Source organism: Phoca vitulina, unplaced genomic scaffold (genome assembly GCF_004348235.1).
Source record: "Phoca vitulina isolate PV1807 unplaced genomic scaffold, GSC_HSeal_1.0 scaffold40, whole genome shotgun sequence".
Classification (NCBI taxonomy): domain Eukaryota; kingdom Metazoa; phylum Chordata; class Mammalia; order Carnivora; family Phocidae; genus Phoca; species Phoca vitulina.
The window spans coordinates 1,814,325-1,840,105 of NW_022589743.1; the positions used below are offsets into that span (position 1 = coordinate 1,814,325).

General features: G+C 59.4%; 2 protein-coding genes across 4 annotated transcripts; both read right to left on the minus strand.

The window, feature by feature from the left end:
* Positions 1-120: 120 nt before the first annotated feature.
* CISD3 (CDGSH iron sulfur domain 3) lies at positions 121-3,137 on the minus strand. Its single transcript, XM_032428765.1, has 4 exons — positions 3,067-3,137; positions 2,692-2,748; positions 2,039-2,158; positions 121-544 (listed from the first exon to the last, which is right to left on the minus strand). The coding sequence occupies exons 1-4, from the start codon at positions 3,106-3,108 to the stop codon at positions 365-367; spliced, it is 399 nt and encodes a 132-aa protein (XP_032284656.1). The 5' UTR covers positions 3,109-3,137; the 3' UTR covers positions 121-364.
* Positions 3,138-3,764: 627 nt separating this feature from the next.
* Positions 3,765-25,617, minus strand: MLLT6 (MLLT6, PHD finger containing). 3 transcript variants are annotated; one of them, XM_032428898.1, is made up of 20 exons: positions 25,461-25,617; positions 24,176-24,255; positions 23,651-23,705; positions 23,309-23,418; positions 22,278-22,381; positions 21,997-22,090; positions 19,546-19,704; positions 18,632-18,730; positions 16,088-16,310; positions 14,955-15,569; positions 14,309-14,496; positions 13,965-14,073; positions 12,710-12,776; positions 12,365-12,510; positions 11,639-11,836; positions 11,444-11,532; positions 9,989-10,338; positions 9,459-9,549; positions 8,167-8,517; positions 3,765-7,605 (listed from the first exon to the last, which is right to left on the minus strand). In XM_032428898.1, the coding sequence occupies exons 1-20, from the start codon at positions 25,567-25,569 to the stop codon at positions 7,564-7,566; spliced, it is 3,279 nt and encodes a 1,092-aa protein (XP_032284789.1). In that variant the 5' UTR covers positions 25,570-25,617; the 3' UTR covers positions 3,765-7,563. The 3 variants fall into 3 exon arrangements, with proteins under 3 accessions (XP_032284789.1, XP_032284788.1, XP_032284790.1); XM_032428897.1 differs by having other exon boundaries at positions 19,546-19,707; XM_032428899.1 differs by lacking the exon at positions 9,989-10,338 and having other exon boundaries at positions 19,546-19,707.
* Positions 25,618-25,781: the final 164 nt, after the last annotated feature.

A 25,781-nucleotide genomic window follows, 5' to 3' on the forward strand; every position in this document is an offset into this window, starting at 1 on the left:
CTTGGCCTGCCTTGCGAGGCCCCATATGGAATGAATGTGAACTGCCCCCTCCCTGCGGCCAGTCAGATGCCCCATCCCAGGTTAGGACCGCGAGCGGGGGTAGGCCGTGTGCCCCCCACCAATGACCACAAGAGCACCGCACTGGGTGGGCACAGTGTTTAATACCACCTTCACCAGCAGGTGATGAGCCAGGGGTGTGTTCCCTGGCTGCCCGAGAGACCTCAGGTATTGGGAGCAAGCCCTTCACAAGCCAGCACTGAGGACTGGGGTCCCTGGGTGGTCCCTTCTTGGGCTCAGCACTCCGTTTCCTTCCCCACAAATGGGGTGCCTGCCAGAGGCCTGGGGCTAGGCGGCAGCCAGCCCCTCAGAGTGGGGAGCCCACTTCTGCCTTCTGCACCCGCTCACTCCGGTGGGTGCCATCACAGTACGGGGCCTTCTGGGTGGCCTTGCAGGTGCAGAGGGCCACTGTGCGGGTCTCCTGGGCCTTGAACTTGAGTGGGGACAGGCCAGTGCGTTGGAAGAAGTGGGAGCCGTCACAGAAGGGCTGGTGAGGGAAAGAGAGACGTTAGAGACCCAACCCCACGTGCTGGGGTGGGGCAGGTCTGGAAGGAAGGGCACGGACACGCTGTGTCTAGGGCTCAGGCTCCTGAGTGAGACCACCGGGGTGTCCTCATTGACCTCTCTCATCCGAGGGGTGAGAGGAGAGCCGTGCCAAGGAAATGGAATAAATAGTGGTTCTTAGGCACTTGGCCCACTTAAGTAGGAGGCTTTACAATATTTGTCTCTGGGGGCCCCAGAAGACTGGGATACGGGGACAGATTTTTCAAGGTGAAGCAGGACTTTTGGTATCAGCAATGTTTACACTGATAGTTTTGTTTTGTTCTTTCTTAATGTCTCTGAGTCTCCACTAGCTCATAAATTCATTTCCTTCCACATTTTCTCAGGGTAAAAACTCTGCGTGGGAGAGAACCTACATGCCTCACAATGCTTTGCGACTGGGGTATCCATTTTGTTTGGCTCCGGGGAAACAAGTGGGCATGTTACGGGGAGTGGATGTGGCAGGGAGGAAGGGTAAACCAGCTGTCTGGTGCAGGGGAACATTCCCCATCCTCCCTGGAAGCTGTTCCAGCAGAGACTGGGTCATGGAAACTGGCTTTGACTTGCTGACCCTTGAGGTCAGGGTAGGGTGGGAGGAGAGATGAGAGAAGTCCGCCAATAAAACCCAGTAACCTGCCCCAGAGGGCAGAAGGCAGCAAGGCAGAGGGCCAGCCTGCGCTAGGCCACAGGGCGGAGGGCACTCCTCTCGTGCTGCCGCGCCCTCGGGCCGGACTGCGCCCAGCCAAGTCCACAGCCAAGTCCGGGGCAAAGCAGGACTTGGGACCTGGGCTGTCACACGGCTTCGAGGCACACAGTTCAGAGCCCAGCTCAGGAAGGAAAGGGGCCCAGGAGGCTGGGCATATGGGTCAGGTTCCGGCTGGAAGGAAGGCTCCTGGGGCGGAAGGGAGAGGGAGGTGAGAGCAGGTAGCAGCAGGGAACCAGGGAACCACCCTCAGCCGAGAGAGGGAGGGGCTGCAGGAGACAGTGGAGAGGGGCTCTTGGGAGCAGGAGCGCCCCCGGTCGTCCCAGAGTTGGGGTCCAAGGCCTGGGAACCTCTGGCTCAGGTGCTTCCTGGAAGGAGGGAGAGAAGAGGGGAGAGAGACAACCCAGCGCCTCGGTGCTTAGAGCAGGGAGTCCAGGCCGAGGCTCCAAGGAGGGCGCACCGGAAGCGGGGGACACGGCCCTGGGCTCCAGCGGCCTGGCCATGAGACTGAGCTTCGGTCTCCCTGGCCTCATCTCAAAGGGTGGATACAGGGAACAGGGAGCTCAGGGCTGTGGGTGGCACTGGCCTGAGAGCGTTCCTTCACCCCCAACCTCCCTTTGTTGTCCTTCAGGTATGTGTGGGAAAAGAGGAGGGTCTCGGGCAGGAGCTCCCAGGAGAGACCTACTGTCCCAACCAGGGGTGTCCTGTGTTAATGAGACGTGGGTAGGGGGCTCTCACCTGCTTCTTGCTGCGGCCACACACACACCATCTGTAGGTTTTCCCAGCTACCAACTCCACCTTGATGGGCGTTTTCAGGGCCACCACGGACTTGGCTGGGGTTTTAGGGAACCATCGGATCTGTGGCATGGGGAGACGAAGGGCTTGGGGTCAGCCCATGCCCTGGAAGCACTTTGCTGCCTATGGCCTTGTCCAGGTTCCCAGTGGCCCTGGCCTAGGGCAGTGTTCCTCTGCAGGAGGCAGGATGCCACCCCACAAGGACATTCCCCAGGACACCATAAGGACCCTGAGCTTCAGACAGGGAAGAGATTTCAAGCCCACGCAGGCACTCCGGTTTCTGCGCCCAGCGGCCTCCCTTTCAAACTCCCACCTGGGGGCCAGGAAGGGGAGGGCCAGGATCCTGCCAGCCTAAGTGGGGTCACCTGCCCCTGGCGCTGTGTTTATCAGGCACTGCTCTTCCCAGCGGAGAAGCCTGGCTCCCTGCCCTGGGCCCTCTGGTCACCCCACCTCCCCTGAGCCATCATGAAGGGGCCTTCTGACACTGGAGTCTGGGAAGTAGGGCTGACCCCTTCTGGTTGGTTCTCTGGTTTCTACCTTTGGCGTCTCTGGGCCTGGGGGACTTGGGCGGAGGGAAAGGGAAATGGGGTACTCACCAGCCAGGAGGAGATGTCCCGCCTCTGGTTCAGCTTCTGAAAGGTACGCAGGCAGGACTAGACGGTGGTTTGGAAGCAGGGTGGGGGGAGAAAAAGTCAGTGGAAAGCGTTGGATTTCCAGAGGGAAGTCATCTGGAAGGGACGAGACGCCAGGGATTCGGGGCGTAGGAGAAACAAGAGGGTAAGAAAAAGGGGTCACAAGACAGGAAGTGGAGGTGCTGGGGGCTGCTGGCTGCACCCGGCCGGCGCTCAGAGAGGGAGGGCTGCAAGGCACCAGGCGAAATGGGAGTTGGGGACGCTCAGCAGGGAGGCAGCGGGGACGGGGGGTGGGGGGGGGGGGGCAGGCGGCCGGCGGCGCGGGGTCGGGGCGCTCACCCAGGCCGCAGGCCGCAGGGGCGCCCCCACGCCGCCGCCCATGCCGCCGCCCACGCCGGTCCCCGCCGCCGCGCTGCGCCGGCTCCGCCCCGCGCCCGGATCACCTCCCGCCCCCGCCCAACCGGCCGGCCCAGCCCGCCGCGGCCCGGAAGACGCCGCGGGGCTCCGCGCGGGTGGGGCCCGGGGCCTGCGCCGTCCGGGGTGCCCCCCCCTCCCCGCGCCGCCGCCGGAAGCCCGGCCGGCCCCCGCCCCCCGCAGCCGCCTCGGGCCCCCCGGGGGAGGGGTGCGGAGGGGGCGCCCGCTCCGGGAGCATCGCCTCGGCGCTCGCGGCCCGCGCCTCCCGGTGTGGGCGGGGACCTCCCGGGAGCCGGCGGCTCAGGCGGAGGCTAAGGCCGCGTCTCCAGGAGTGCGCCGCGGCTCCCGCTCAGGGCCCAGGGAGCTTGCTTTTGCCACAGATTCCCGCCCGGCCCGGGCGTACGCATTACCGCCTCGTGGGTGGGCGCAGGTAGCTGAGTTGCCAGCAGGAACCTGGGTGTCCTGCGCGTGCTGGTCTGTGAACTACGATTCTAAGTGCTTAATAACAGACCACTCCTCCCCCCACCCCCTCCCAAGGCTCCCACCGTTGGCACTCCCCTCCCTTTCCCTTCAGTAAAGCCAGACAAAGCAGGGGTCTTTGGATTTTTTTTTTTTGTAAAACATTCTTTTATTAAAAGAACAAGTGCTGTTTATGAACTGCCCTTCGTACAAATAACATCCGTTATACAAAGATACAAGATCCGGGTTATGCACAATTCCAGGCTTGGAAGTGAGAGGAGGGGGGCATTGCCTTTTGGGCTGAGGCTATAAAGGAGGTTCTAGAAAGAATGTAAAAGGAGCCCCTGGGTTTGCAACTCTGGCTTCCCCTCCCTGCTCCCCTAGGAAGGTTCTGCTACATTGAGACAGGCTGGGATGGATAGGGGGAAAATGGGGCTGGGAGTCAGGGTTTGGGTCTCCAGTCCTGCCACCTGAGTCCCAAGTTGGGCTGGAGGAAGTGAACAAAGGGCAATGAAGGCACCCCCCAGTCCCCAACTTTTCAGTAGATCAAGTCAAAGTGGTCGGGAGCTGGACACACTTTGAATCCGGATTGATGTGACTGGAAGGAGCCAGGGTGTTGTGCCCCACTTCCTCCAGATTCCCCACTGAAGTGACCTTAATCCGTCTGGGCACCTCTCCCCATTGAGATAAGAATTGGGAGCAAGCCGCCTACTCCTAACTTGGGCCCACCACACACCAAGGAAGATGCTGGAGGTTGGCAAGGGGAGCCCGTGCCTTTGAACAGTTGTCTGCATTTCCAGTTCGGGGAAAGGGAAACGTGAGGTCCCCCTTTCTCAGAGCTGGCCCCTGGCTCTGGCTCCCCTCACTTGTCTAGGCCCTTCCCTAGAACTCAGTACAGGAATGGGTGGGGCGCTCTCAGCCTCAAGGTTAGGGCACCAGGAGACAGCGGTAGACCCAGAAGCCTGAGGGGAAAGACACACACAAATAGGAAAAACTTAAAAAAAAAAAAAAAAAAAAAAAGCAATCTTTAAAGTGTCATTGTCTATGGAGAGGATCCATCAGCTCTGAGCTAAGACAATCAGTGCTACATAGATACCCTCCCACCCCGGGGCCCAGCCCAGCACTCACACACACAGGGACAGACAGCCAGCCACATGGAGGTGGTGCAGTGGGGGGCGAGAGAGCCCAGGACCAGGAGGCCAGGGTCCTGAGGGCTGGTCCTGGCTCTGCCCCAAGCCCCTGCCCCTCCTTGGCTTGGAGCTATCACCTGTGAAGCAAGGAACTGGCTCCAACCACCCCTAAAGATAGGTCCCTTCCAACTCTGACACTCATGCACCAGTCGTGACCTCAAAGCCGGACAGGGGTTCAGCATGCACACCCCCTCACACCTCCACGCTGAGCGTGATCACACACGAAGCACCTCTCATGCATTTTCACACTCCATTTCCGCCCTGCAAACCAAATCCTTTCTCTCTGCTAGGCAGAGAGATCTACAAATCTGTGTCTTTTCCCACTCCCCATCCAAATTCGTCCTGGAAAAAGGGACAGAGGCTGGAAAAGGAGGGTGAGGTCACTAAAGCCATTCCCCCTGCACTGGGATCCTGAAGATCTCCAGAACTTTCCTATTATAAAGCTCCCTCTGAAGAAGGAAATGCACGACCTCTCTCCTGCCCCCCCCCCCGCCCCAAATTGAGGGACAGCAGCAATCCATACTCAGCCTGGGTCCCTTCTTCCAACCTAACCTACCTACGGCTGCACCCCAGCCTGGGGAAAGCTGGAAAAACATAGGCTCTTGGAGATGAGAAGCCCAGGCTCATGGGTGCTGGGAGGGAGCGGGGAGGTCTTGGTTCCAGTGCACTAAATCCTAGGGACCTCTCCCTCTCTGCCACAGCGGCCTCAGAGAGGATTGGCTTCCCTCAGCATCCAGAACAGAAGTTGACTTAGGCTCTTAGGGGGCTGGCCTTGGGCAAGGGTGTGAGTGTGAATGAGCAACTCTTCTAAGAACCTCTAAAGGTTATTCTTCTTTTCAGTGGTTTGGGGGCAGGGAATTAGAGAGCTTAATAGATGAAGATGAATAAAACGCTGAATCCTATCGTTTCTTTCTAATTGATATTTAGCATTAATAAAAAGTGAGTATTTCTGAGGTCATCACAACTGCCTTCCCCCCACCCCCAAGCCCTTGCAAGTGCCTAAGAAATTGCCTCTGAAGGATTCCCACCCACCCCCTCCTTTATCGGCTCCCTAACATCTTACAAAGTCTTATCAACAGGAATATTAATATTATTTTCAGTATCAGAAAAAAACCAGTTGAGCAGCACAGGCAAAAATATATCTGCACTACGTTTCTGTCGTTGCCAAAAATATACACATCTTCTTTTCTTTATTTAAAAAAAAACCAACAATAACAAAAACCCAAACAGAAACACACACAAAAAATCCACACATGCAAAGACTGACGAGACGCGAGCATCAGGGAAAGCTGGAAACGCCTTCTCCCGGCTCCAACCCCAGTGCAACTGAAACAGACACAGGCTTCACCCTCGCCCCGCTCCCGGCTGCCCTCCCGGCCCCGCAGCCTTTGCCACCAAAGGCTCTGGGCAGGTGGGGGCTCTTTAAGGTGAGAATTGCCCCCCTACACCCCAGGGAAATAGCTGGTGGGTGAAGGGACAGTTGTCAGGTCAGCTTGAGCTGAAGGCTCCCCTGGTTGGTGGGGGTGGGGTGCGGGGGGGGGAAGCAAGCTGGCTAATTCTGGGAGGTTTTCACCAAAGGAAGTGGCACTTTACTCCCCCTCTTTGCCCCATCCCCCAGATCCCTGGGGCTCCCCCTGGGCCAGGGAAGCAGGACCAACTGTCAGTGGGGGAAGGGGGGCTCCGAGGGGGCAGTGAGACCATGTGGGGGCCTGGGGGAGGGAAGGCAGGACATTACCCTGATTCAAAGCCCCCAGCCCCCAGTTACTCTCCAATATTGGAGTACTGTTCTGGTTTTTGTTAACCATTCACGCCCCAGAAAGGGACCAAAGTTGGTGAGGTGGGGAGGGTGCAAACAAAAGCTGGGAGCCCTCTTCTGCTGCTGCCTCATCTGAGCACTGCTCCTATCCCTGCCCTCGGCTGCCCTAGGTCCAGGGGGAGTCAGACAGACAGACAGACAGACAGACACACACACACACACATAGACGCACACGCACACAGGCACACACGCTCTCTGAGTCAGGCAGCTCCATCTTCCCACCCTCCGCACTCCTAAATCCAATAGTGCAAACAAGGGGCAGGGCACCAAGAGGGTTGGGCCTCGCCCCCCCTGCCCTCCCCCATCCCATCACCGTCACGGGGGGGAGGGGGGGCTCCCGAGAGGTGGGGAGGCGTGGGCTTAGTTTGGTGCCGTCCTGCCCCTTCCTCAGCTCCCTCATCTGTGGGCTTTTACAAGCTCAGCTTGTAACCCTCATTAGGGGGCAGGGGACCGGGGAGACACAGTCCAAGGGATCTCTTCTGCCATCTGCCCAAGTTGGGAAGAAACTGCAGGTAAAGCAGGGCCACCCCTTCTTTCGTAAGAGATTTCCGCGCACGGGCAGGCCCAGGGCCTGTCCCCCCACCTCTCCCCACTCAAGTGCTGATCCATTTTATGTGGGGGGTCCAACCAACCCCCCACTTATGCCATGGCCCACGTGGCTCTTGGAGGACCTCAAAACATTGCTGAGAGTCGGGGCTCCTAGGTGGGCTTGAAGCCTGTCCTCCCTCTGAGCCCCTCACAAAGGGGTCAGTGCAGAGGGAGAGGGGCCAATGGAAGGGGCATCCCTCTCCGGCTCAGTCCTTGGCACCAGGAGCACCCACACTCCCTGGGCCTCAGCACACGATCTGGGCTGGGGCTCTCCAGTGTCTGGGTGCAGGTGCCCGCTCCAGGCTAGGTAGGACCCCTCAGGCCAAGATCTGCCCCCTCCATTTGGGGGTCAGGAGGGGCTGGGTGGATTTAGCCTTTTTCCTGGTTGGCTGAGGTTCCTTTGTCAGCGGTCTGGAAAGAGAGGAAGGGAGGCTGGGGGTTTAGGAGGTGTCTGGTTCTACCACCCGGCTGAGAACAGGTGCCTGGGCTAGGGCCACTGCTGTAGGACACAGGGAGGGAGCCCGGCTGAAGCCCCTGCCCTGGGCTCCTGGGCTAAGGCGAGTGTTTGTGTGTGTGTGTTGGGGGGAGGGGAGGGCAAGGTGCCCTGCACAAGGGCACCCAGCTAAGCAAGGCCAGCACCCTGGGCTCTGACAATATGCCCTCAGAGGAAGGAGGGAGGGCCTTTCTCCAAAGGGCCCACCCAGAGCATCCTCTTTTTCTAACTGGTCCACTCAGAGAAGAAACGGACTTTTCTAATTGGTCTCCCCGGAGGAAAGCCATTTTCTAACTGGTCCTTTTGCTATAAGCCCGCGCTTGGAGTCCGCCCGTGGCGGAGCCAGCAAAGGCCCTGGGGCCTGGAGCGGGGCGCCTGGCTGACCTAGGGGTGGCTTCCGTCCTCCTTCTCATGCTCCACCTCTGCCCATCCCGGAGAAGGTGAGGGCGGCCAGGCCGGCCCGGGGGCCCTCTACTCACCCCTCCTTTGGGGCCACTGCCGTCCGCCCCCGCCAGGCTGAGGAAGGGGTTGGTCTGGGCCGTGAGGACTGGAGGGCCGCCTGCCGCTGCCACTGCTGCGGCCGCCGCCGCCGCGGCCATGAGACTCGGGTTGTTGCCGAGTGAGGGAGCCACCAGGGCCCCGGCAGGCAGCAGGGCGGGGGCAGACGCGGCGGGCAGCAGGCCAGGGGTGCCCGCGGACAGCAGCGGGGTGGAGCTTCCTGCCAGCAGGCTGGCCATGGGCAGCTGGGAGCCCCCGGCCATCTGCAGCCGCTGCAGCTCCCGCTTCTGCTGGATCTGCTGGATCATCTGGTAGACGACAGTCTGGTGTTCCTGCAAGGGGGCCAGACGGCTCAGGGGCCAGTGGTCCCCGGAGCCAGCTTGCCCTGCTTGGCCCGGGGCCCCATCCTATCTCACTGGAGCCATGAGGAAGGAGACCTGGGGGACGGTCAAGGTCCTGTCTCGAACTCCCCACTCGGGGCCTCAGTCTCCCCATCTGGATAAGAAAGCGGTTGGGGCCCTGACTGTCGACCCGGGGCACCCCTCCCCGGGGCATCCCTGGCCGAGAGCTGGAGGATGTCTGGCAGCCCTGGCCCCACCCCCTCGCTGCATCAGTTCCTCAGTCGCTATGACAACCACAAATGCCCCCAGGGGTGGTATGACCCCAAGTTGAGAAACAACTAGGCTAGGTCAATAGTATTCAACTCCCCCTCTTTTTGTTTTGTTTTGTTTCTTTTAAGATTCATTTATTTTTGCTCTGAACAGGCAAGGCGTTGTCGTGTTCTAAACACCAAACAATATCAACGTTTACCTTAAGAAATCCTGCTCCTACCCCTGTTCCCATCTGGCCACTATAGGTAACCAGCTGAATTGGATTTCTTGTGTTTCTAGGAAAATGATTATGTTTTCTGTTTTTTCAATTCCCTCCTTTTTAAAAGGCAGAACTCCTTTTCTCCAAAGGAAACCTTCGCCGAACCCAAAAGGGGCTGCTCTGGTTGAGAGGGTGCCCACCTGCTCAGCCACAGACCCTGCAGCTCCCCTTGAAGATCCTTGGGGCTGGGATTGGAAATGCTCAGGAACTGGGGGCTCACCACCCTCTAGGGTGTGAGCACCCCTTCCGCAACGCCCAGAGCCTGAGAGCAACCTTATCCCCTCTAGCCCGCAGGGGTCCAGCCTGGGGCGGCCCCCGCTCCGCACCGTGCCTGCCCAGCCCCCGACACGGGCCCTCCCCACGGAGCCGCAGGCCGCAGCCGCGTGCGAAGGGAGCGCATTACCGGGCTCAGCTGCGGGGAGGCCAGGAGCTGCTGGAGCTGCTGCAGTTGCTGCTCTTGCTGCTGCAGGACATGCCTCTGCTGCTCCGATAGGCTGAGGCAGGAGACAAACACAGGCCGTGGGAAGGGGCAGGGAGACGCTCCTCCCCCACCCCGGCCCCTCCAAGCTCCCAGACTCCCTCAGGCCCAGGTGCAGAAAGGCAGGGATGTGCGGTTTTAGAGGAGGACTACAGAGAAACAGAGCAAGCTCAGAGACCACTGGGAGGGAGCCAAGTTCGATGGAAGAACTTTCCCGGAAGGGAAAGGAAGCCTGGGGGTGCAAGACAGAAACCGATGATTTCGTCCCTGGAGAGCACATCCAGAGGGCACCCACATCTAACATCTCGGGAGTACCTGGGGCCAAGAGGTGACTAGATTCTATGCCCTGTAAGACTGAAGAACATTCTTCCTTTTGGGGGGGCTGTGGGTGTTGGGGGGAGTCCCTCCCAGAGCCAGCCTCCCCGTTCCCTTCCCCAGCCTGAGCTCTCCCTCACCTGTTAAGACAACCTGGCAGCTGCAGCGTGGGGGCCCCGCCAGCCTGGCTCAAGCCCGCAGGGTTGGGGGCGGCAGCCCCATTCAACCCCCCCAGGAGCCCATTGAGGGGCAGGGCCCCGCTGCCCGCCAGCCCTCCCAACAGCCCCTCAGCCATGGGCATGGCCCCCAGCCCTGCTGCCCCCTGTGCCCGGCCCAGCCCGTTCTGTGGCTGGGGCGGGAGCGGGGCAGGGGCCCCGGGCAGGGCCAGGGGCAGGGTAGCGGGGCTCTGCTGGAGCAGGGGCAGCGGTGGGGGCGTGCTGTGGAAGGACAGCGACGAGCTGCTGCGGCTGGGGCAGCCTGAGTGTGGGTCCTGGGGAGGGAGGGGGAAGGGAGGGGTCAGAGGGGCGGGGGGCCAGCGTGACCTTTCTGGCCCCCGGCCCAGCACCCACCAGCATTCTCACAGAGCACAGCCACCCCCACCGCACCCAGGCAGAGCCACCCAGGACGAAGAAGCAAGACCCAGGGATAAAAGCTAAGGATCCAAATAGTCTTCACAAATCGCATTTACAGATCATTTCCTGGGGGCCCAGCACCCCTCGCACTCCTTGTTAATCATGAACAGGGACGGTGGTGGTGGCCATCTAGTGAACTAGACCCAGGGTTCACTGCTTGCCCCGAACTATCTCCTTATTCCCATATATGGGTGAAGCCATTGATTCTTAAGCAGGCTAAGTAACTCTGCAGGCAAGAGAACAGCAGCTGGAGGGGAAAGACTCAAGTTCAAATTCTGTGTCCACAGTTCACTGGCTTCTCTGTCTTAGTTTCCTCACTCATAACATGGGGGGAATAGTAGTACTGTTCCATAAGGTTATTGGAAGACTAAACAAACCAATGCTTTGAAAGTCTCAGCACAGGACATGATTTCAGAGAGCAAGTGTGCAATCAATACTCGTTAGTGCTATGATTATTGTTGCTCAGGTATACACCACCCCGTTTGTTTGATTTCAACAGTGACCACAACCTAAGGATAGACTGCTCCCCCCAACACCGCCGATCACAAGGGGATTACTGGGTGCCAGTTGCTGTAATAAACCTTTCCCAAATACTTCTCAAAGAGGCCTTCCCTAACCACCTCCTAACTCCAGAAGAATCCCACCCCGATTCTGCCTCACAGCCCTTAAGATATTTCCATTTTCGCACTTTTCCTGGTTTGTAATGACTATTTTCTTGGATCGCTAGTCTATCTTCAGGAGCAGGGCTGTGACCGTTTTGCTCATTGATTGCTTGACCAGGGCCTGGCATTAAGTAAGCACCTATAATTATTATTTAATGAAGGAAGGAATGGATCAGTCAACCAATTGCTCAGCCAATCACTTCACTGCCCAGCCTCCAATAGCTGCAGGGTGGAGACGAGACCCGAAGGCCCTGGTGCTTCCCCTCCTGCCCGCCCCCCGCCTCCCCCCTGCAGCGCCCACCTCGGAAGACGTGGACAGAGAGTTGTCCAGGCCAAGACTGTTCTTCCCCGGGGGGCTCTTGCTGGTGCTTAAGGAATCGCTGCTGCCAGCTGAAGGAGGGGATCAGGGAAGGAGGTCAAGGGCTGGAGTCGGGGCCGGATCGTCCCACTGCCCGGCAGAGGCTCCCACTCCCGGACTCGGTGGGAATCCCCTTACCTTGGGGAGGCAGGCCATAGGGCCCAGGGACTGGGCCGTTGGCAGCAGGCAGGGAGGCAGGCAGGGCGGGGAAGGGCACAGAAAGCTGCACATTGAGAATCTGCAGCCGCTCCTTCTTGGCCGTCAGGCTCAGGATCTGTTCCTGAAGCCGCTGGTTTTCCTTCTGCAGCGCGTGCAGTGCCTTCAGCATCTCCACGACTGCAGAGAGAGGGTGAGAGCGCCTGAGCCCTGCAGGCCTGGAGAGGCGGGGCGAGGGCGGGGGGCGGGGCGAGAGAGCCGGAGGCGGGGCTTGGAGGGCGGGGCCTGGCGGAGGAATTCAGACTCAGACCCAAAGGAGAAGGCGCCCGCTGGCAATAGCAAGAGACTCAGGTGAGCTCGGAGAGGCGGGACCCGGGGGGAGCCAGAGGTGTGAGGACTAGAGGCGGGGCCTGAGGCTGGGGGTCGAGGCCCTGACTGGGAGCGTTAGAGGCGGGTGGAAGTTGGAAGTTGGAGCCTAGTAACGTAAGGGCCAGGAGGCCGCGGAGGCCGAAGGCTTGGTGCACAGGTGGAGGGTCCAGCAGCCGGGCCTAGCAAAGGTTAGAGGTAAGGCTCGGGGTAGCCAAGAGTTAAGGCTGGGGCGGGGCCAAGGGGCGGAACTTTAAAGAAGTTTGGGGACCTCGGCGAGAAAGGTGACCGAGTCTGGGGGTCCCAGGGCAGGTCTCCCAGCCCGGCCCCACCCCTCCTCACTGTTGACACCGGCCTCGCCGTCGCCCTGCTTCTCCAACAGCTGCTCCATGTTAGTCGTTCCGGGGGCCGCGGGGTCTAACTGGCCACCCCCGCAGGGTGCAGACGCTGTCTGGTCAAAGAGTGCGGGGAGGCTGCTGATGGGGGACCTGGGGTCGGAAGAGAAAACCGGACTCAGGCTTACCTCACGTCCCCACTCCTGTCTCCCTCCTCCCCCCTCAGGGGTTCCAGTCGTCCCCTCTTGGACCCCACCCTCTCCTGGCGCCCGTCTCTCCGTCCCCTCCTCCCTCTAGTGTCCCTCCAGCCCCGCTCCCAGCCCCTCCCCCAAGCCGCCGCCCCCTCCCTCACATGGAAGACAGACTCTCCTGGGGGGAGGTCCCCCGACACCGGAAGCTGCAGTCCTCCAGGTCTGGCTCTTGGAAGGAGAAGGGGAGCAGGGATCAGCGGGGAAGAGGTGCCGTCGGCCTCACGGTCCCCGCCTGGGAAGTGGGTGCGGGATCTGGGACTTTACCGCAGACCCCTTTCCCCCAGGATCTCCCCCAACCCCAGACTGGCAGTTCTAGCTCGTAAGGCGCTGGGAGCCCGGGCTTGGAAACCTGGCCCCTTGGGAGGCACAGCCCCATGGGATCTGGTCCTCTTTCCCCTTCTCTAGGCAGAAAGGCGGCCGCTGCCTGGCTTCTTTCAGAACCACCTCTCAATTTCTTTCCTGGTAGACTCAGGGTTATAGAAATTCAGGGTCTAGACAGTCCTCGGTTGAACTTGGACCTGATACTTGCTATGTGACCTTGGGCTTGAAACTAATCTCACTAAAATGACTGTTAGGAGGATTAAAAACAAGGTAATAAATGTGAAGTGTCAGCTGTCCTGCAGCAAGCCCTTAAAAACTGCAGCTATTACAATTAGTCTTGTGCGACTTCTCATATTCATAAACTCGTAAGTTAGACTGCAAAACCTTTTGCTGGGCCACAGAATTCCAATTTGGGTTCTGGAAAAGGTAGTCACCCTGCGCTGTCAGATCATTAATTCTGGAATCGGATTCGGCCCCTTTAAGAAGGTTTACCTGAACGGGCGGCCGGGAGGTGAGCCCCGCCCCCTAACCGGCCAGGTGGTGTGTCTGCACCAATCAGCTCTCTGGGGCTGGGTTGACTCTCCAGGGAGGGGGAGGGGCGCTTGTGATCCTCCCCCTTAACTCCGAAATACCCGGAGCGCAGGTTGCCCAGCTGGTGGACTCGAAAGGTCCCATCCCGAGGACTAAGAGGCCAGCAGGGAACTGGGCTTGGAGACAGGGCCAGAATGTGAGCTCTGGCTCCGCCTTTCTCTACTTCAACTGCTTTGAGCAAACCATTAAGCCTTTTTCTTCTGTGAGCAGTAGTAATTCTGCCGGTCCTGTCCCCGTCCCTCCACGGTTTTGTTTTGTTTTTTTAACGTGCTTAAGTGTACCCTGGTTTGTTGTGTGTGAATTTTTTTTTTTTTTTTCAGGGCGGGCAATGGCCAGAGGGAGGGGGCAGCCGGAAAGTCCTCCCATCTGTCTGGGGTGACATGCAGGTGATGGGTGCCCCTCAGGTCTTTGGGAAGAACGGGGAATGGGGTCAGAGACACATACCTGTGTGGCTGCTCTCGGCTTGGGTGAGGAGGGGGTTAACGGCACCCATGGGGGTTCCAAAGATGTGGGTAGAAGGGAGGCTAAAGGTAGAGCCAGCCAGAGAAAACACCTGAGGGAAAGGAGGTAGAGTCCAGCCTGGTGGTTATTCTTGGATCTAGGGCACAACTGTGTGTGTAGAGGGGGAGGGGATCAGGTGTGCCGGGGAGGAGAAGACCAGAGAGGCAGACATTCTGGTGGCGACCAAGCCCAATCTCTCAGTCTCTCCCATGGAGAGCTGGTGTCCCAGGCAGCCTGTCTGTCCCCCATCTGCCCAGGGATGGAGGAGCCCAGGGGTAAGGCCTCACCTGAGTGGTGGAGATAGAAGCAGAGGAGGAGGGGAGGGTGCTGGTGAATGGGGAGCGGCTGAGGCGGGGCAGGGCCGAGGTCCCTGGGGGCCCCAGCAGGCTGGAGGAGAGGGGGGTGCTGCACACAGCGCGCAGCATTCCGCCACTGCCGCCATGGGAGATGGGGTCCTTATTACTGGTGTAGATGCCTACAGGCACAAGAAGGACACAGAGGGAAGCTTCGAGTCACCACTCCCCCCCAGGCCCCAGGCCCCTCCTCAGTCAGGTGGCTGGGGCAGCCCCTCCCCAGGGATAATACTCCCCTGGATCTGGGGAGTATCACATCAGTCTAACCCTCTTGCTGCAAAGATGTCACTTCTTGCCTACGGGACAGCTGCTTGACATGCCTGCTTATTAGACTGCCCTGCCCAGGCCAGGGGGATTCCAGGCTTTTCTAATAGGTAAGTCCTACTGGCAGTCTACTCCAATCTCTCCCACCACGAGCCGGCAGAAGACAGGAACGGGGGAGCGTCTTAGAGTTGACTGGCTCTTGCATCCCTTATCTCTGTCCTTCGGAGCATCTATCCCATTTCCCTCTGACTGTATGCCTATGCCTCTGTTCCCTCACTAGACTGGCTGGGCCCTGAGATGCCCAAGGGTCACTAACCTGCCCCTAGCAGGGGGGACTCCAGGCTCAGGCTGGGAAGGCTCCCTGAAGGCCCAAAGGTGCGGGAGGCCAGACCGCCCAGCCCAGAGCTGACCAGGGAACCTCCGGAGAAGGGCGAGGCGGCAGTGGCGGTAAAGCCGGCCAGCTGGGCACTGGGCAGGGAGGGAGCAGCTGCGCCCCCAGCCCCCTCCTTGTTGCGGCTGCCCTTGGGACGACCTGGTCCATGTCGGCTCCTCTTGCTAGCTTTGTGCTTCTTCTCCTTCAGGCCTGTCTCAGGGGTCTCCTCCGTAGGCGCAGGGGCGGCACTCAGTGTGGGCATTCGCTTGTGGGTGCCTGCTGAGGCCCCGGACCCCGAGACGTGAGGAGACTTGTAGTCTCCAGGGGACGGGGCCCGGGCCCGGCCCGAGCTGGAGGTGGTGGTGGAGAAGCGCATGATGGGCCCGAAGCCAGAGAAGACCACCTTCTGCTCAAAGAGGTCAGCTTTGGGGGGCTCGGGGGCTGAGGGAGAGGGGGGTGCTGAGGGGGTAGGGGCTGCAGGCTTGGAGTACTTGTCCTCCTCTGGCTGCTCCAGCTTGGGGAATGCCGAGAAGTCAGGGGAGCTCTGCAGGGACGAGACTGCACAGAGGGAAAACAGAATTACAGCTGCGCCCCAGATCCCACCCCCCACCCAACTGCACTAGCTGGAGAGAGCTCCGGCGGGGGGGCGGGGCAAGCCTGGGTTCCTGTCCCAGCTCTGTCTCTGTCTCTATGTCTTGGCATGAGTGTCCCCCACCCCCACCCCCACCGCAGCTTTCCCACGTGCCATAAAGGGGAGAGAGAACTCCTGCCCAGCTGACCTCACTGGGCTGGAGAGATTACAGAAGATATCATTAGTGTTGGTACTTTAAAAATGGCACCTCATGGCCCAAGTGCAGGGGATAATGAATACTGTCCCGGCAGTGGGGGGGGTGGGGGGCCTGAGAAGGAGGGGCTGAGGGGAGGGTCCGGAGAGGAGTCACTTGGTGGGGAGCCCCCATCTTTAACCAATTTAAGAAGCAAATGAGACGCAAAGCAGTGCGCAGAGGCCCTGGCTAGAGAAGCTCTGGGCCGAAGGCTGTCCCGCCCCCAGCTTCCTCCAGGATGCCCACACTCACCTGCAGGCTGGAAGGGCCCCCCAGAGGAGGAGGAAGAGGAGGAGGAGGAGGAGGAGGAGGAGGCGGAGGTGAAACTGCTCACACCTTTCCCACTGCTCAGTTTCTTCCCCTTGTGACTCAGGCTATGGCTGGAAGACTTTTTCCCCTTCGAGTCCCTGCTGCTCTCAGAGGTCTCCTGAGTGCTGGCCTCATGGTGGGAGGAGGACGAAGCTGAGGAGGGGACCTGAGGGAAGGAGGAGAGGGCAAGGCTCAAGGCCAGCTGCCTGGGCTCACCTGGACCTGGCAGTGCGACAGGAGGACACACGGCCCCGGGCGCTAGGGGGAGAGTCCAGGTTGGCTTCGGGAAGGACTTGTGGGCGGGGAGCCCAGATCGGGGAGGTGGGTGTGAGGAGAGGGGAGTCTGTCCTTCACCTGAGGCAGAGGAGAGTGACAACAGTCCCTGAGCCTGTCCAGATGTGCCCATCGGTTCAGTCATCCACTGAAGAAATGCTTAGTGGGCCCCAGAAGGCTGGACTTGTGCTGGCCGTGACGTGCGCAGGGCAGAGGGAGCACTGCCCAGGCCCCATCCTTGAGCCCGCCAGTCACCGCCCTTCCACCTGGCGGACACCCCCTCCCCTGGCCACCCTGGGCCCTTCCTAGACAACCTGAGCTTGTAGTGCCAAGCCTCTGCCAGCACGGCCTCTCCTTACTCTGCCTGGGAAACTTCTCATGCCTGGAAGTCCACGAGGCCTCGATCCATGAGGCCACCTAGATCCCTGGGGTGGACGGGGTCACTCTGTCCTCTTAGTTCTAGGGCACCGTGTCCTCACATCAGCCTTGTCAACAGTTGCCACACTGCACTGGAATATCCAGTCCCCACATCGGAGGCCTCCAGCACGCCCCGGAGGGCAGCATGGGCTCTGGGGTCAGGCAGGGCAGGCTGTGGGCCTGGTGGGCTCTGCCATCTACTGCTGTGGTATGTGGTGTGGCCTCTCAACCGTGCTGAGCTTCAGGGTCCTGACAGGGCCAGCGAGGTCTCTTTGGAACTGGCACGAGGAGCACAGAGCCAGATACATAGCGTGGGGTCAACAGTGGCAGACGCCGGTAGCCATGATGAATATACCGCAGAGACCGACAGTGGGCCTTCAAGCCAGACTGCTTGTGTTCAAATCTCCGCTCCCCCACTCACGAGCTGTGTGCTTTTAAGGTAAATTACTTAACCTCTCTATGCCTCGGCTTCTTCATTTATTAGACTGGGTTAATAAAAATACCTAATTCATTGGATTATTTTGAGGATTAAATGAGCTAATCCCCACAGACCCCTTCTATCCTCCTGTTCGAGAAGGGACCCTGGCATGTGATGCGTGAGTGAGTTAGGGCTTCGTATTACTGCCAGGGATGGTGCTTTTCCTCCTGCTGGAGACCAGGTATTCAGTAACGGAACAAATGCTAGAGGAAGGATGGATCAGGGGACGATAGCCACCCTGCGCTGCCCTTCCCTGGGCGGAGCCCTGGTCTCTGTCTTCCTCTTTGTTCTTTTCAACAGCTGGAGTTCTGAAGGGAGCCAGATGTGGTTCTGAGAGCAAGGGAGGAGAGGGGCAAGGGGGAGGGGTAGCTGAAATGCTGGGGTGGGTGGAGGGGGATGGGCAGAAGTCTCCTACATGTCCAGAGAATACCTGGCCGCTGGGAATTCCCATATCTCTGGCCCTGCAGGCCCCAGGGAAAGGTCAGAGGGCATGAATGACAAGCTTTTCCAGGTGAGCCCTGGGAAGCAGGCGGGGAGAGGGTTACTGGGACAGTTGCCACAACAGCATCCTGGAAACCCGATACCCAAGCCTCCTGCTAAGATGCCCAGAGCTCTGCCAACCTCCTAAGGTGGGTGGAGGTGAGTGGGGTAGTAACGGGGACAGGAAGAAGCAGTTTCTCCAGGCCCCTGTGCTCCTTCGGTGTGGGGAGTGGGGGGAAGGAAGGGGTGCTCTGGCTTGGATTAGCGACTCTGTAGCCCCGGGGAGGGCCTGCTGGCTGTTCCTCCAGATGTTGCCCATTTCTGGAGACAGGCCCAACATACCAAGCCTGGGAAGGGTGGGATGAGTGGGAGTTTCGGGGTGCTGTCCGTGGGCCTGCCCATGCCACCATGGGATTTTGGTTGGGAGACAGGCTCTGGGCAGTGTCCTGACGTGGGGGAGGGGTAAGAGCGAAGGGGTCCTCTCTGCCTATCTCTGGGGAAATAGGCCCCAGAACGTGAAGAACCAGCCTGAGTACTGAACCCGCAGACAAGAGCCCAGTGCTGACGCTCTCTGTCTGGACAGAGGCAGATGTAAACATCTGGCAGCCAGCAGGCAGGGCAGCACCCCCCACCCCACCCCGACCCTCCTGGTTGGTCAGTGACTGGTGGGGCTGAGGAGCATAGGGTAGAAGGGGGGAGTGGAGAGGGGTGGGGTGGGGAACAGAGGCACAGTAACCTGAAGCTGCTGGGGGCTGCCCAGAGTCCCTGGCTCACCCCCACCCCTTGCAACTTGTCTCCCTCCCCTACCTCGGCCGCTCCCCTGCGTGTGGGCAGAGTACCTTGTCAGCAGTGGGGACCACAGGCGGGGTGAGGATGCTGGGGGGTGACTCAGGCCGCTTCTTGTGCTTCTGTTTAAGGCGTTCTTTGTCCTTTCGACTCTGGGGAGGGAGAAGTGACCAGATCTGGGTTGTGGGGGGACAGTCTGGTTGAGGATACACATGCCATGTGCACGGGGGGAATAGTCCCCTCTCAGGGATGGGCTTTGTGGGCATCATCTCCCCCTACGGAGAGACTGGGAGACTTAGGCTGGACAAGAATGGCTCAGGCAGGTTGCCCTGGGAGCCAAAGGCCCCTCCCCCTCCTCCTGACTGCTTGCTAAAAATAGCCTGTCCCATTAGCACATCAGGGACACAGAGTACCACACACAGGAGCCCGCACCTGCGAGGGTGTCCACCTGGGACATGGAGCTGTGCGTGCAGCTGGGATGGGAACAAGGCACACCCGGATGTGCAGCACGAGGGGACAGAGACAAGTGGGCTGCCCCATGGCTAGACTGTGGAGGTGTCTGCAAACGCGCAGGGCCGTGTGTTGAAGGCTTTGGAGACTGTCATGTCATGAGGAGGATGCGGAGCAACCACACAGAGAGCTCCAGGGAAGCCAGGCCCTCACCTTACCCGCCCTGACCCTCGTGTGTCACTGCCTCAGTCCCCTGCTGGCCTTTAGTGGCCTCAGGGGCACCTTGTGGTGGTTTCTTGAGTTATGTGTTGGGGCGCCTGGGGGGCTCAAGTCGGTTGAGTGTCTGCCTTCGGCTCAGGTCATGAGCTGCTTCTCCCCCCCCCCCCCCCCCCCCCCCCTCCTCTCCCTCAATCTCTCTCTCAAATAAATAAGTAAAATATTAAAGAAAGAAAGAAAGAAAGAAAGAGTTATGTGTTTGTGGGTGTGGGCAGGAGAAGGAAAGGGAGAAGACGTTTACCTTCTTCTGGCCCCTTTCATGGTGGGAAGGGTGCTTCTCCTGCTGGGTGGATGGAGAGGCTGACCGGCTTCTCCGGCCACTGATAAAGCCACTGCCAGCTGCCCCTGTGCCACTTCCTCCGCCGGCCCCTCCGCCTCCCCCGCTAGTATGCCGGGATGTCTTCTGGGGAAAGAAGAGAGAGGAAGTGCCAAACCCTCCTTTCGCTAGGTTAGGACAAGATTCCTGGAAGTCAGACGATCCCGGGTGGCCAGTCCCTCCCACCCTGCTTGTCACTAAAAGGACCTTGTGTCTTCAATGCTGCTTTGCTCAGCAGAAGGCATTCTCTAGTCTTAAATCCTAGAGCTTCCCCAGTTGGCTGATCCAATGCACAGATTCAGCAACTGAGGCCCAGAAGAGCTAGAGGCATCTTGGCCCTAGCAAGGAACCACTGGAGGTAGGACAAGGGCCTGAGTCTCTTATTTTCTGCCCACATCTTTCCATGGTGCCTCTTGGCCCACCTCAGGCAGCCTGAGCCACAGCCCAGTTCCACCTCTTTCGCTGGGGTAGAGGCTGCATGGGCAGTCCTGGGCAGTCCCTGCTCCCCTGCACTCCGCCCCATGCCCCCTGGTACTTCGCTCTAGCCATCAGCCCTTTCCTCTCTTGATCCTGGCCCTCCCCCTCCATCAAACCCACAGGGGGTCCTTCTGTCCCAAAGGACCTGATGCCCTTAAGAAGGGGGAAGTAAACATGCACAACAGCAAAAACCCAAATGATCCTCGTTCTGCCTCTCCATCCAGCCAGTGTCTGCCCCCTCCTTCCCTTTACAGCTGAGGACTGCCCCCTGCCTGACAGCTTCACCTGTCCCAGACTTGCAGGTGTCCCCTCTAAGGTCACCCACTACCTCTCAGTTGCCAAATCCAAGGACTAATTTCAAGCCCCATCCAACCCAGTTGCTCCCCAGTGGTGGGTACTGCTCCTACCTTGCCAAACACAAGACTCTCCCCTTCTCGGTCCCCCTCACACCTTGCCCCACCGTATCCTGGTGGGCACCTGAGGATTCCAGTCCAGCCTTCTCTCCTTGGGGCTGCCACCACCACCCTGCTGGGGGGCGGGGGGCGACAGCCACCACACCTGAACATCCCCATGTGGCCCCTCCTGTTAGCCCCACGGAGCTCCCTACCTTGTCCTAAGTTGTCATCAAACCCTGAAACCAAGGTGACCATATAATTTATGATCCAAACCAGGACACTTTTGAAAACAAAAGGGGGCACTATTAATTACACCAGGGTGACAGGCACAAACTGGAACTATCCAGGGCAGAATAGGACATAGGCCAGCCCTACAGAAACCCACTGCATCCCCCTGTTCATCGCAGGCCCAGGTGCCCAAGCCCTGAGAGCCTGGGTCCTCTGTCCCACCCTCAAATCCTCCTTCTCAGCCACCCCCACATGTAGGCCTGTCTACCTAGAAACAGTTCTAGAGTCCAGCCTTATCCCTCCAGCCCCCCCTTCTCGCAGCTGTCTCCCAGCCTCCAGCCTCAGCCCTTGGGATCCAGCCTCACAGTGGCTGCCAGGGTAATCTTCCTAAAAAACAAATCTGATCATGTTACCCTCCCGCTTAGAAGCCTGTGGCCCTGGGGCGGGGTGGGGGTGGGGGGGTTAAGGTCCAAGCTGAATTCCCATTTCAGGCTGCAGCCTCCCTCTCTAGGACACCGCCAGAGTTTCTGGAGTATGCAGGTCTCTCCACAACCATGGAATAGAAGCCCTCCTCCAGGCGCTTCTTGGGCCCCGGAAGCCCAGGGCAGAGGCCAGCCCTGCTCTGGCCCGGCCTGAGTGTTGTGGTCATCTCCTGCCTCACTCTCCCCAAGCACCCTGTTCTGTCCCCAAATTCTCTTTATCACCTCAGGACTCGGCCCATGCCAGTGGCACCACCTAGGACTCATTTCTTTCTGTCTCTGCTTGGCAGGTCCCCAAGGAGCTTTCAGATCAAACTGTGTGTTCCGAATCCCGCACACCAGCTGTGGGATAAGTTACACGACCTTGGTGGGTCTTAGTTTACTAATCTGTAACGTGGAGAATACTGTACACCCAGTTCTTAGGGTTGCGGGGAGGACCACGTAAAATGACACATGTAAAGAGCTTTGCACAGAGGCCAGAGCACAGTCACCCCCACAAATGTTGGCTCTTATTGCTTCTACTTGCGCTTAAATGCTGCCTCTTCCTTGAAGCCTCCCAGACTCTGACAGGCAGGGTCTGAGCTGTCTTCTGGGACGGACCGCCTGGCTCAGCCCTCATTCACCTCCCACGGGCTGCACCTCAACCCCTTCCTTATCCAGTGGCACAGCTCCTCACAGCAGGGCCTGGGCTCCCTCCATCTCCATCCTCCCAGCACCTGGCTCCAGCCTGGCCTGGAACCCCTACCCTCTAAAGCAGGACTGACTGACCCACTCACCACCTGGCGGACAAGACTCACCATTTTGCTGAAGTGGTATTTGCAGTAGCCGCAGTACTTGACGTTGTCCACCTCCAGCACTTCTTCCTCACACAGCAGGCCGGCCATTTGGGCGCTAAGCGAAACAGGGTAGCCTGAGAAGCGTGTGGCCGCAGACCAGACCGGCCACCTTCTTCCCACCGTCACTGCTATCGCCACCAAAAAAAGACAGCTGGCCGTGGCAAGCCTCGGAGGGGGCTGGGCCAGCTGCCCAGGGACTCCAGAGAACCCTGGAGGGGGAGTGGCACAGGCAGGGGTCTCACCAGGTGACATGGAAAGCTTGCCGACATCCGTGGCGGTTACAGGTCATGCAGGCTCCCGAGGCCGCCTTGCTCTCCCGGCCCTGCTCCTCACAGATGTAGCACGTCTGCAGGACATGGTACAGTCATCCCCTTCTCCCTTCTACCCGAGGGATCCCTCGGCCTTCTCAGCTCTATCCTCTCCGCGGGATCCTAGGCCAGTGCTATCCAACTGAAGTTTCTGCGACGATGGGAATTTTCCATACCGTGCTGTCCAATACAGTAGCCATAAAGCACGCAGGCTACTGAACGCCCGAAATGTGGCTAGTGCGACTGAGGAACTGGGACTTTAAATCGTATTTCATTTTAACTAATTTACGTAGCCGCATGAAGCTGGTAGCTACTGTGCTGGACAGCGGTCCTTGGAGGGTGAGCCCTGTAAGGCCAGGGACTATGTCTGCCTTGCTTACAGTCAGCTTATTGCACCTCTGGGCCTTTGCTCATGCTGTTCCTTATGCCTGGATCCGGAACCCCACCCTCCTCAAGGCTGGCCTCAGCCCACATGTCTCTTTCCTTGACCACTTTATCTAACGCCAGACCCCCATGAGGTAGTCTTTATTTTTGTACCTTGTTTCTTTTCTTCACAGCACTGACCACAAACTGCATTTATTTTATTTGCCTGTTTATTGATATTTAGTCTTCCCACACAAAAGCGTGCGTTCCACGGGGCAGAGAACACATCTGTTTTGATAAGTGACCCCGTGCGCCTGGTACCTCGGCCCAGGTCTGGCACATAGTAGGCATTCTGTACAACGTGTTCAGTGAATGAATAAGTGACGCGCTTGCTCAGGTCCACGACCCAGCGTTACTACTGCCACGGAGCCTACTCGTCCCCAGGAGTTCCAGAGCACAGGCAGGTGTCTGGCAGGGGAAGGCGCCTACCCACCTCCTGAGTCCCCCTTTGGCTGGACAGAATCAGATTCCACTGGATGGAGAGAGAGCTTGAGGGGCCCCAGGACGGCTGGCTGGTATGGGGCCGGACAGGGCCCACTGACCTTGTTGAAGCGGTCGTGAGGCACGTACTGCAGCACGATGGGTTCCATGGTGAGCACGTTGGCGAACTGCACCTCCGGGATGTAGAGGGCGCACACCACGTGGGCCCAGCCTGGGGCGGTGGGGGGATGGCCTGAGACCCTGGCCCCTCACTGCCCCAAGCTGCACACGGTCCCCCCTCCACAGCCTTCCCATCAGATTCCATTGCCAGCAAGGGAAGGAAAACCCAGTCTCCAGCCCCACCCTGGCCACCCCAAAATAGTCCACTCCTGCCTTCCCAGACCCCGCTCAGGGGGCCTTGCTGACCTTGACCGATGAGCTCTGGGGCTCAGGGCCCCCCTCACCTCCATTATCAGTCCTCTTCAATGCCCCGTCTTTGTGTGGGCACAGCTCACACCTCTGCCAATGCAAGGGGCACAGGGATTTTGGGGGGCTTTCCAAAAGGGGGTGGGGGGGATCTGCTGAGCTGGGCCCTTCCTGAACACATTCACAGGGCCCCAGGATGAAATGAGTGGTCTATGGGGGATGGGCGGGGGTATGGAAGAAACCGGGTTGGCTATGAGTGGTGATTGTCGGAGATGAGCGATGGGGACGTGAAATTCATTATAGTATTCCCTCTACTTCTATACGTGTTGGAAACTTTCCATAATAAAAAGTTCAAACAACTAACAAAAATAAAAGGCCCAGTGCTGGGGGTGGGGCAGAGTAAAGGATAAGCTGAGGGAGAGATGGGTTGGTGAGAGATGTGCAGGAAACAGGAAGTCCTGTGTGACAGTCCCGCCCTAGCCTCAGCCTGAGGCTGAGTCCCCTAGTTCAACTGGGAGGAGATGCTCAGGTGTACAGAAGCGGGGAGGGAGTCTCAAACTCACCACCCTGGCTGCTCGCTCCTGAGATTCACATTTCCGGCAGAACCAGGGTCCCGTTGGCACCTGCACGATGCCATAGCAAGCTGGGGGTGGGGAAGAATCACCAAGTAAATCTGTCGGCAGTGGCTTTTCTCAGAGTAACTGGGGGAAGGGGGTGACTCTAAAGGAGGTGGGGCTGCTCCCCTGTCTGGAGTCACTCACTAGACAGCTGGATCACAAGGAATGCCTAACGGCACATGGCCAGCCTTCAACCACACAACCAAGCACTCCAAACAGGGATGAGAAGTCTGAGTCCTTGACCTTAAACTTCTAGAAGACCCCCACCGCCACCCCATGCTCTTTCTGGATCGGTTTCTCAACTCCTGCCTGGGAACAGTCTTCATCATCAGGAATAGAGAAAACCAGAGGGACAACATTTACGATAGTCAAACACGTTTTGTTGTTATGGGGGGGGGGGGGCATTTCTTAAAGGGCCAGTAAGGGAAGAGGTGGGGAAGTAGGGGGTCCAGGGACCTCATCTTAAGCCTCTAATTATAATAGGTACAGGTCAAAAGTCAAGGCCAAGGGCAGGTGCAGTGCAGGTAACCAACAGGAGAGCGGCGGGAAGCCCGGACAGAGACAGCATTAAGGGTTGTCCCAGGAAGTGGGGGGGGTTAGCTGGCTGTGCCAGACAGGCGGGAGATGCCAGCCTGCGCCCTCGGCAAGACTCCTCAAGGAGTTAACTCCCGAACCATGTGCTGTTGGGGGAAACTCCAAACCTCCCTCTTCTCAATTCCCGGCCCCCTTCACAACCTCTCTCCTATCCGCAGCTCTTCCCAGAGGATTTTAGGAGTCCCCTCTCCCCTGGGACCCTTCTCCTCCCTTCCCAATTCCGCTCCTCCCAGTATCCGGAAGCGGGAGGGGGGGATGACCCCCCCTTGACCTCTCCCTCCGGGAGCCGGGACCAAAATAACCGGGCGGGAGGGGACACCTCGCAGGTAAACATTCCCCCAGCAGCCCCGACACTGGCGGTGTGGGGCGCGGAGAGTGCACTCACTGCCCCCTAGTCTGTCCCCAAACTCCCTCAACTTGGGGTGGGGGGCGCGGGACTGGAACAATAGGCAAGAAAACAATGCCTGACCCGGTCCTCCAGGACCGGGCGGGGGGAGCCCCCCGACGCCTCCCTTCCCTTCAGGTGGGGTGGGGGAGGGGCGCCCGGGCCCCGGGAGGTCTCCGGAGGGCGCGGCCCGGGGCTCCCCGCGCGCGCCGCCCCCGGGGTCCCGCCGCCCCCCGCGGGCCACCCCCGTACCTTGGTGGACAGCCACGCTGCACGCGTGCCCATCACAGTAGACCAGCGGGTTCTCGGCCCAGCCCCTCTCGTCCGAACATACGCAGCAGCCTCCTACCATCTCCTTCATACTCCCATGAGCTCCCTCCGGGGCTGGGGCGGGGGGCCGGCCGGCGGGGGTCGGGGGTCAGGGGGGGAGGGAGGGAGCGGGGGGCCGCGCGCCTCCTCGCTCCCTCCTCCTCCTCCTCCGCCGCCGCCGCTTCTTTTCTTTGCCTCCTCCTTCCTCCTCCTCGGCGTCCTCCTCCTCCTCCTCCTCGCTCGCTCTGTCTGGCCGCCCCCCCC

Coding starts and splice junctions, on each gene's coding strand:
- CISD3 (XM_032428765.1), bottom strand. CDS start 3,108: ATGGGCGGCGGCGTGGGGGCGCCCCTGCGGCCTGCGGCCTGG. Junction 2,749..3,066: donor CCCTGCGGCCTGCGGCCTGG/GTGAGCGCCCCG, acceptor ACCACCGTCTAG/TCCTGCCTGCGTACCTTTCA. Junction 545..2,038: donor GTGGCCGCAGCAAGAAGCAG/GTGAGAGCCCCC, acceptor TTCCCTCACCAG/CCCTTCTGTGACGGCTCCCA.
- MLLT6 (XM_032428897.1), bottom strand. CDS start 25,569: ATGAAGGAGATGGTAGGAGGCTGCTGCGTATGTTCGGACGAGAGGGGC. Junction 22,091..22,277: donor CAAGCTTTCCATGTCACCTG/GTGAGACCCCTG, acceptor TGTTTCGCTTAG/CGCCCAAATGGCCGGCCTGC. Junction 12,777..13,964: donor AGCCGAGAGCAGCCACACAG/GTATGTGTCTCT, acceptor TCTCCTTCCAAG/AGCCAGACCTGGAGGACTGC.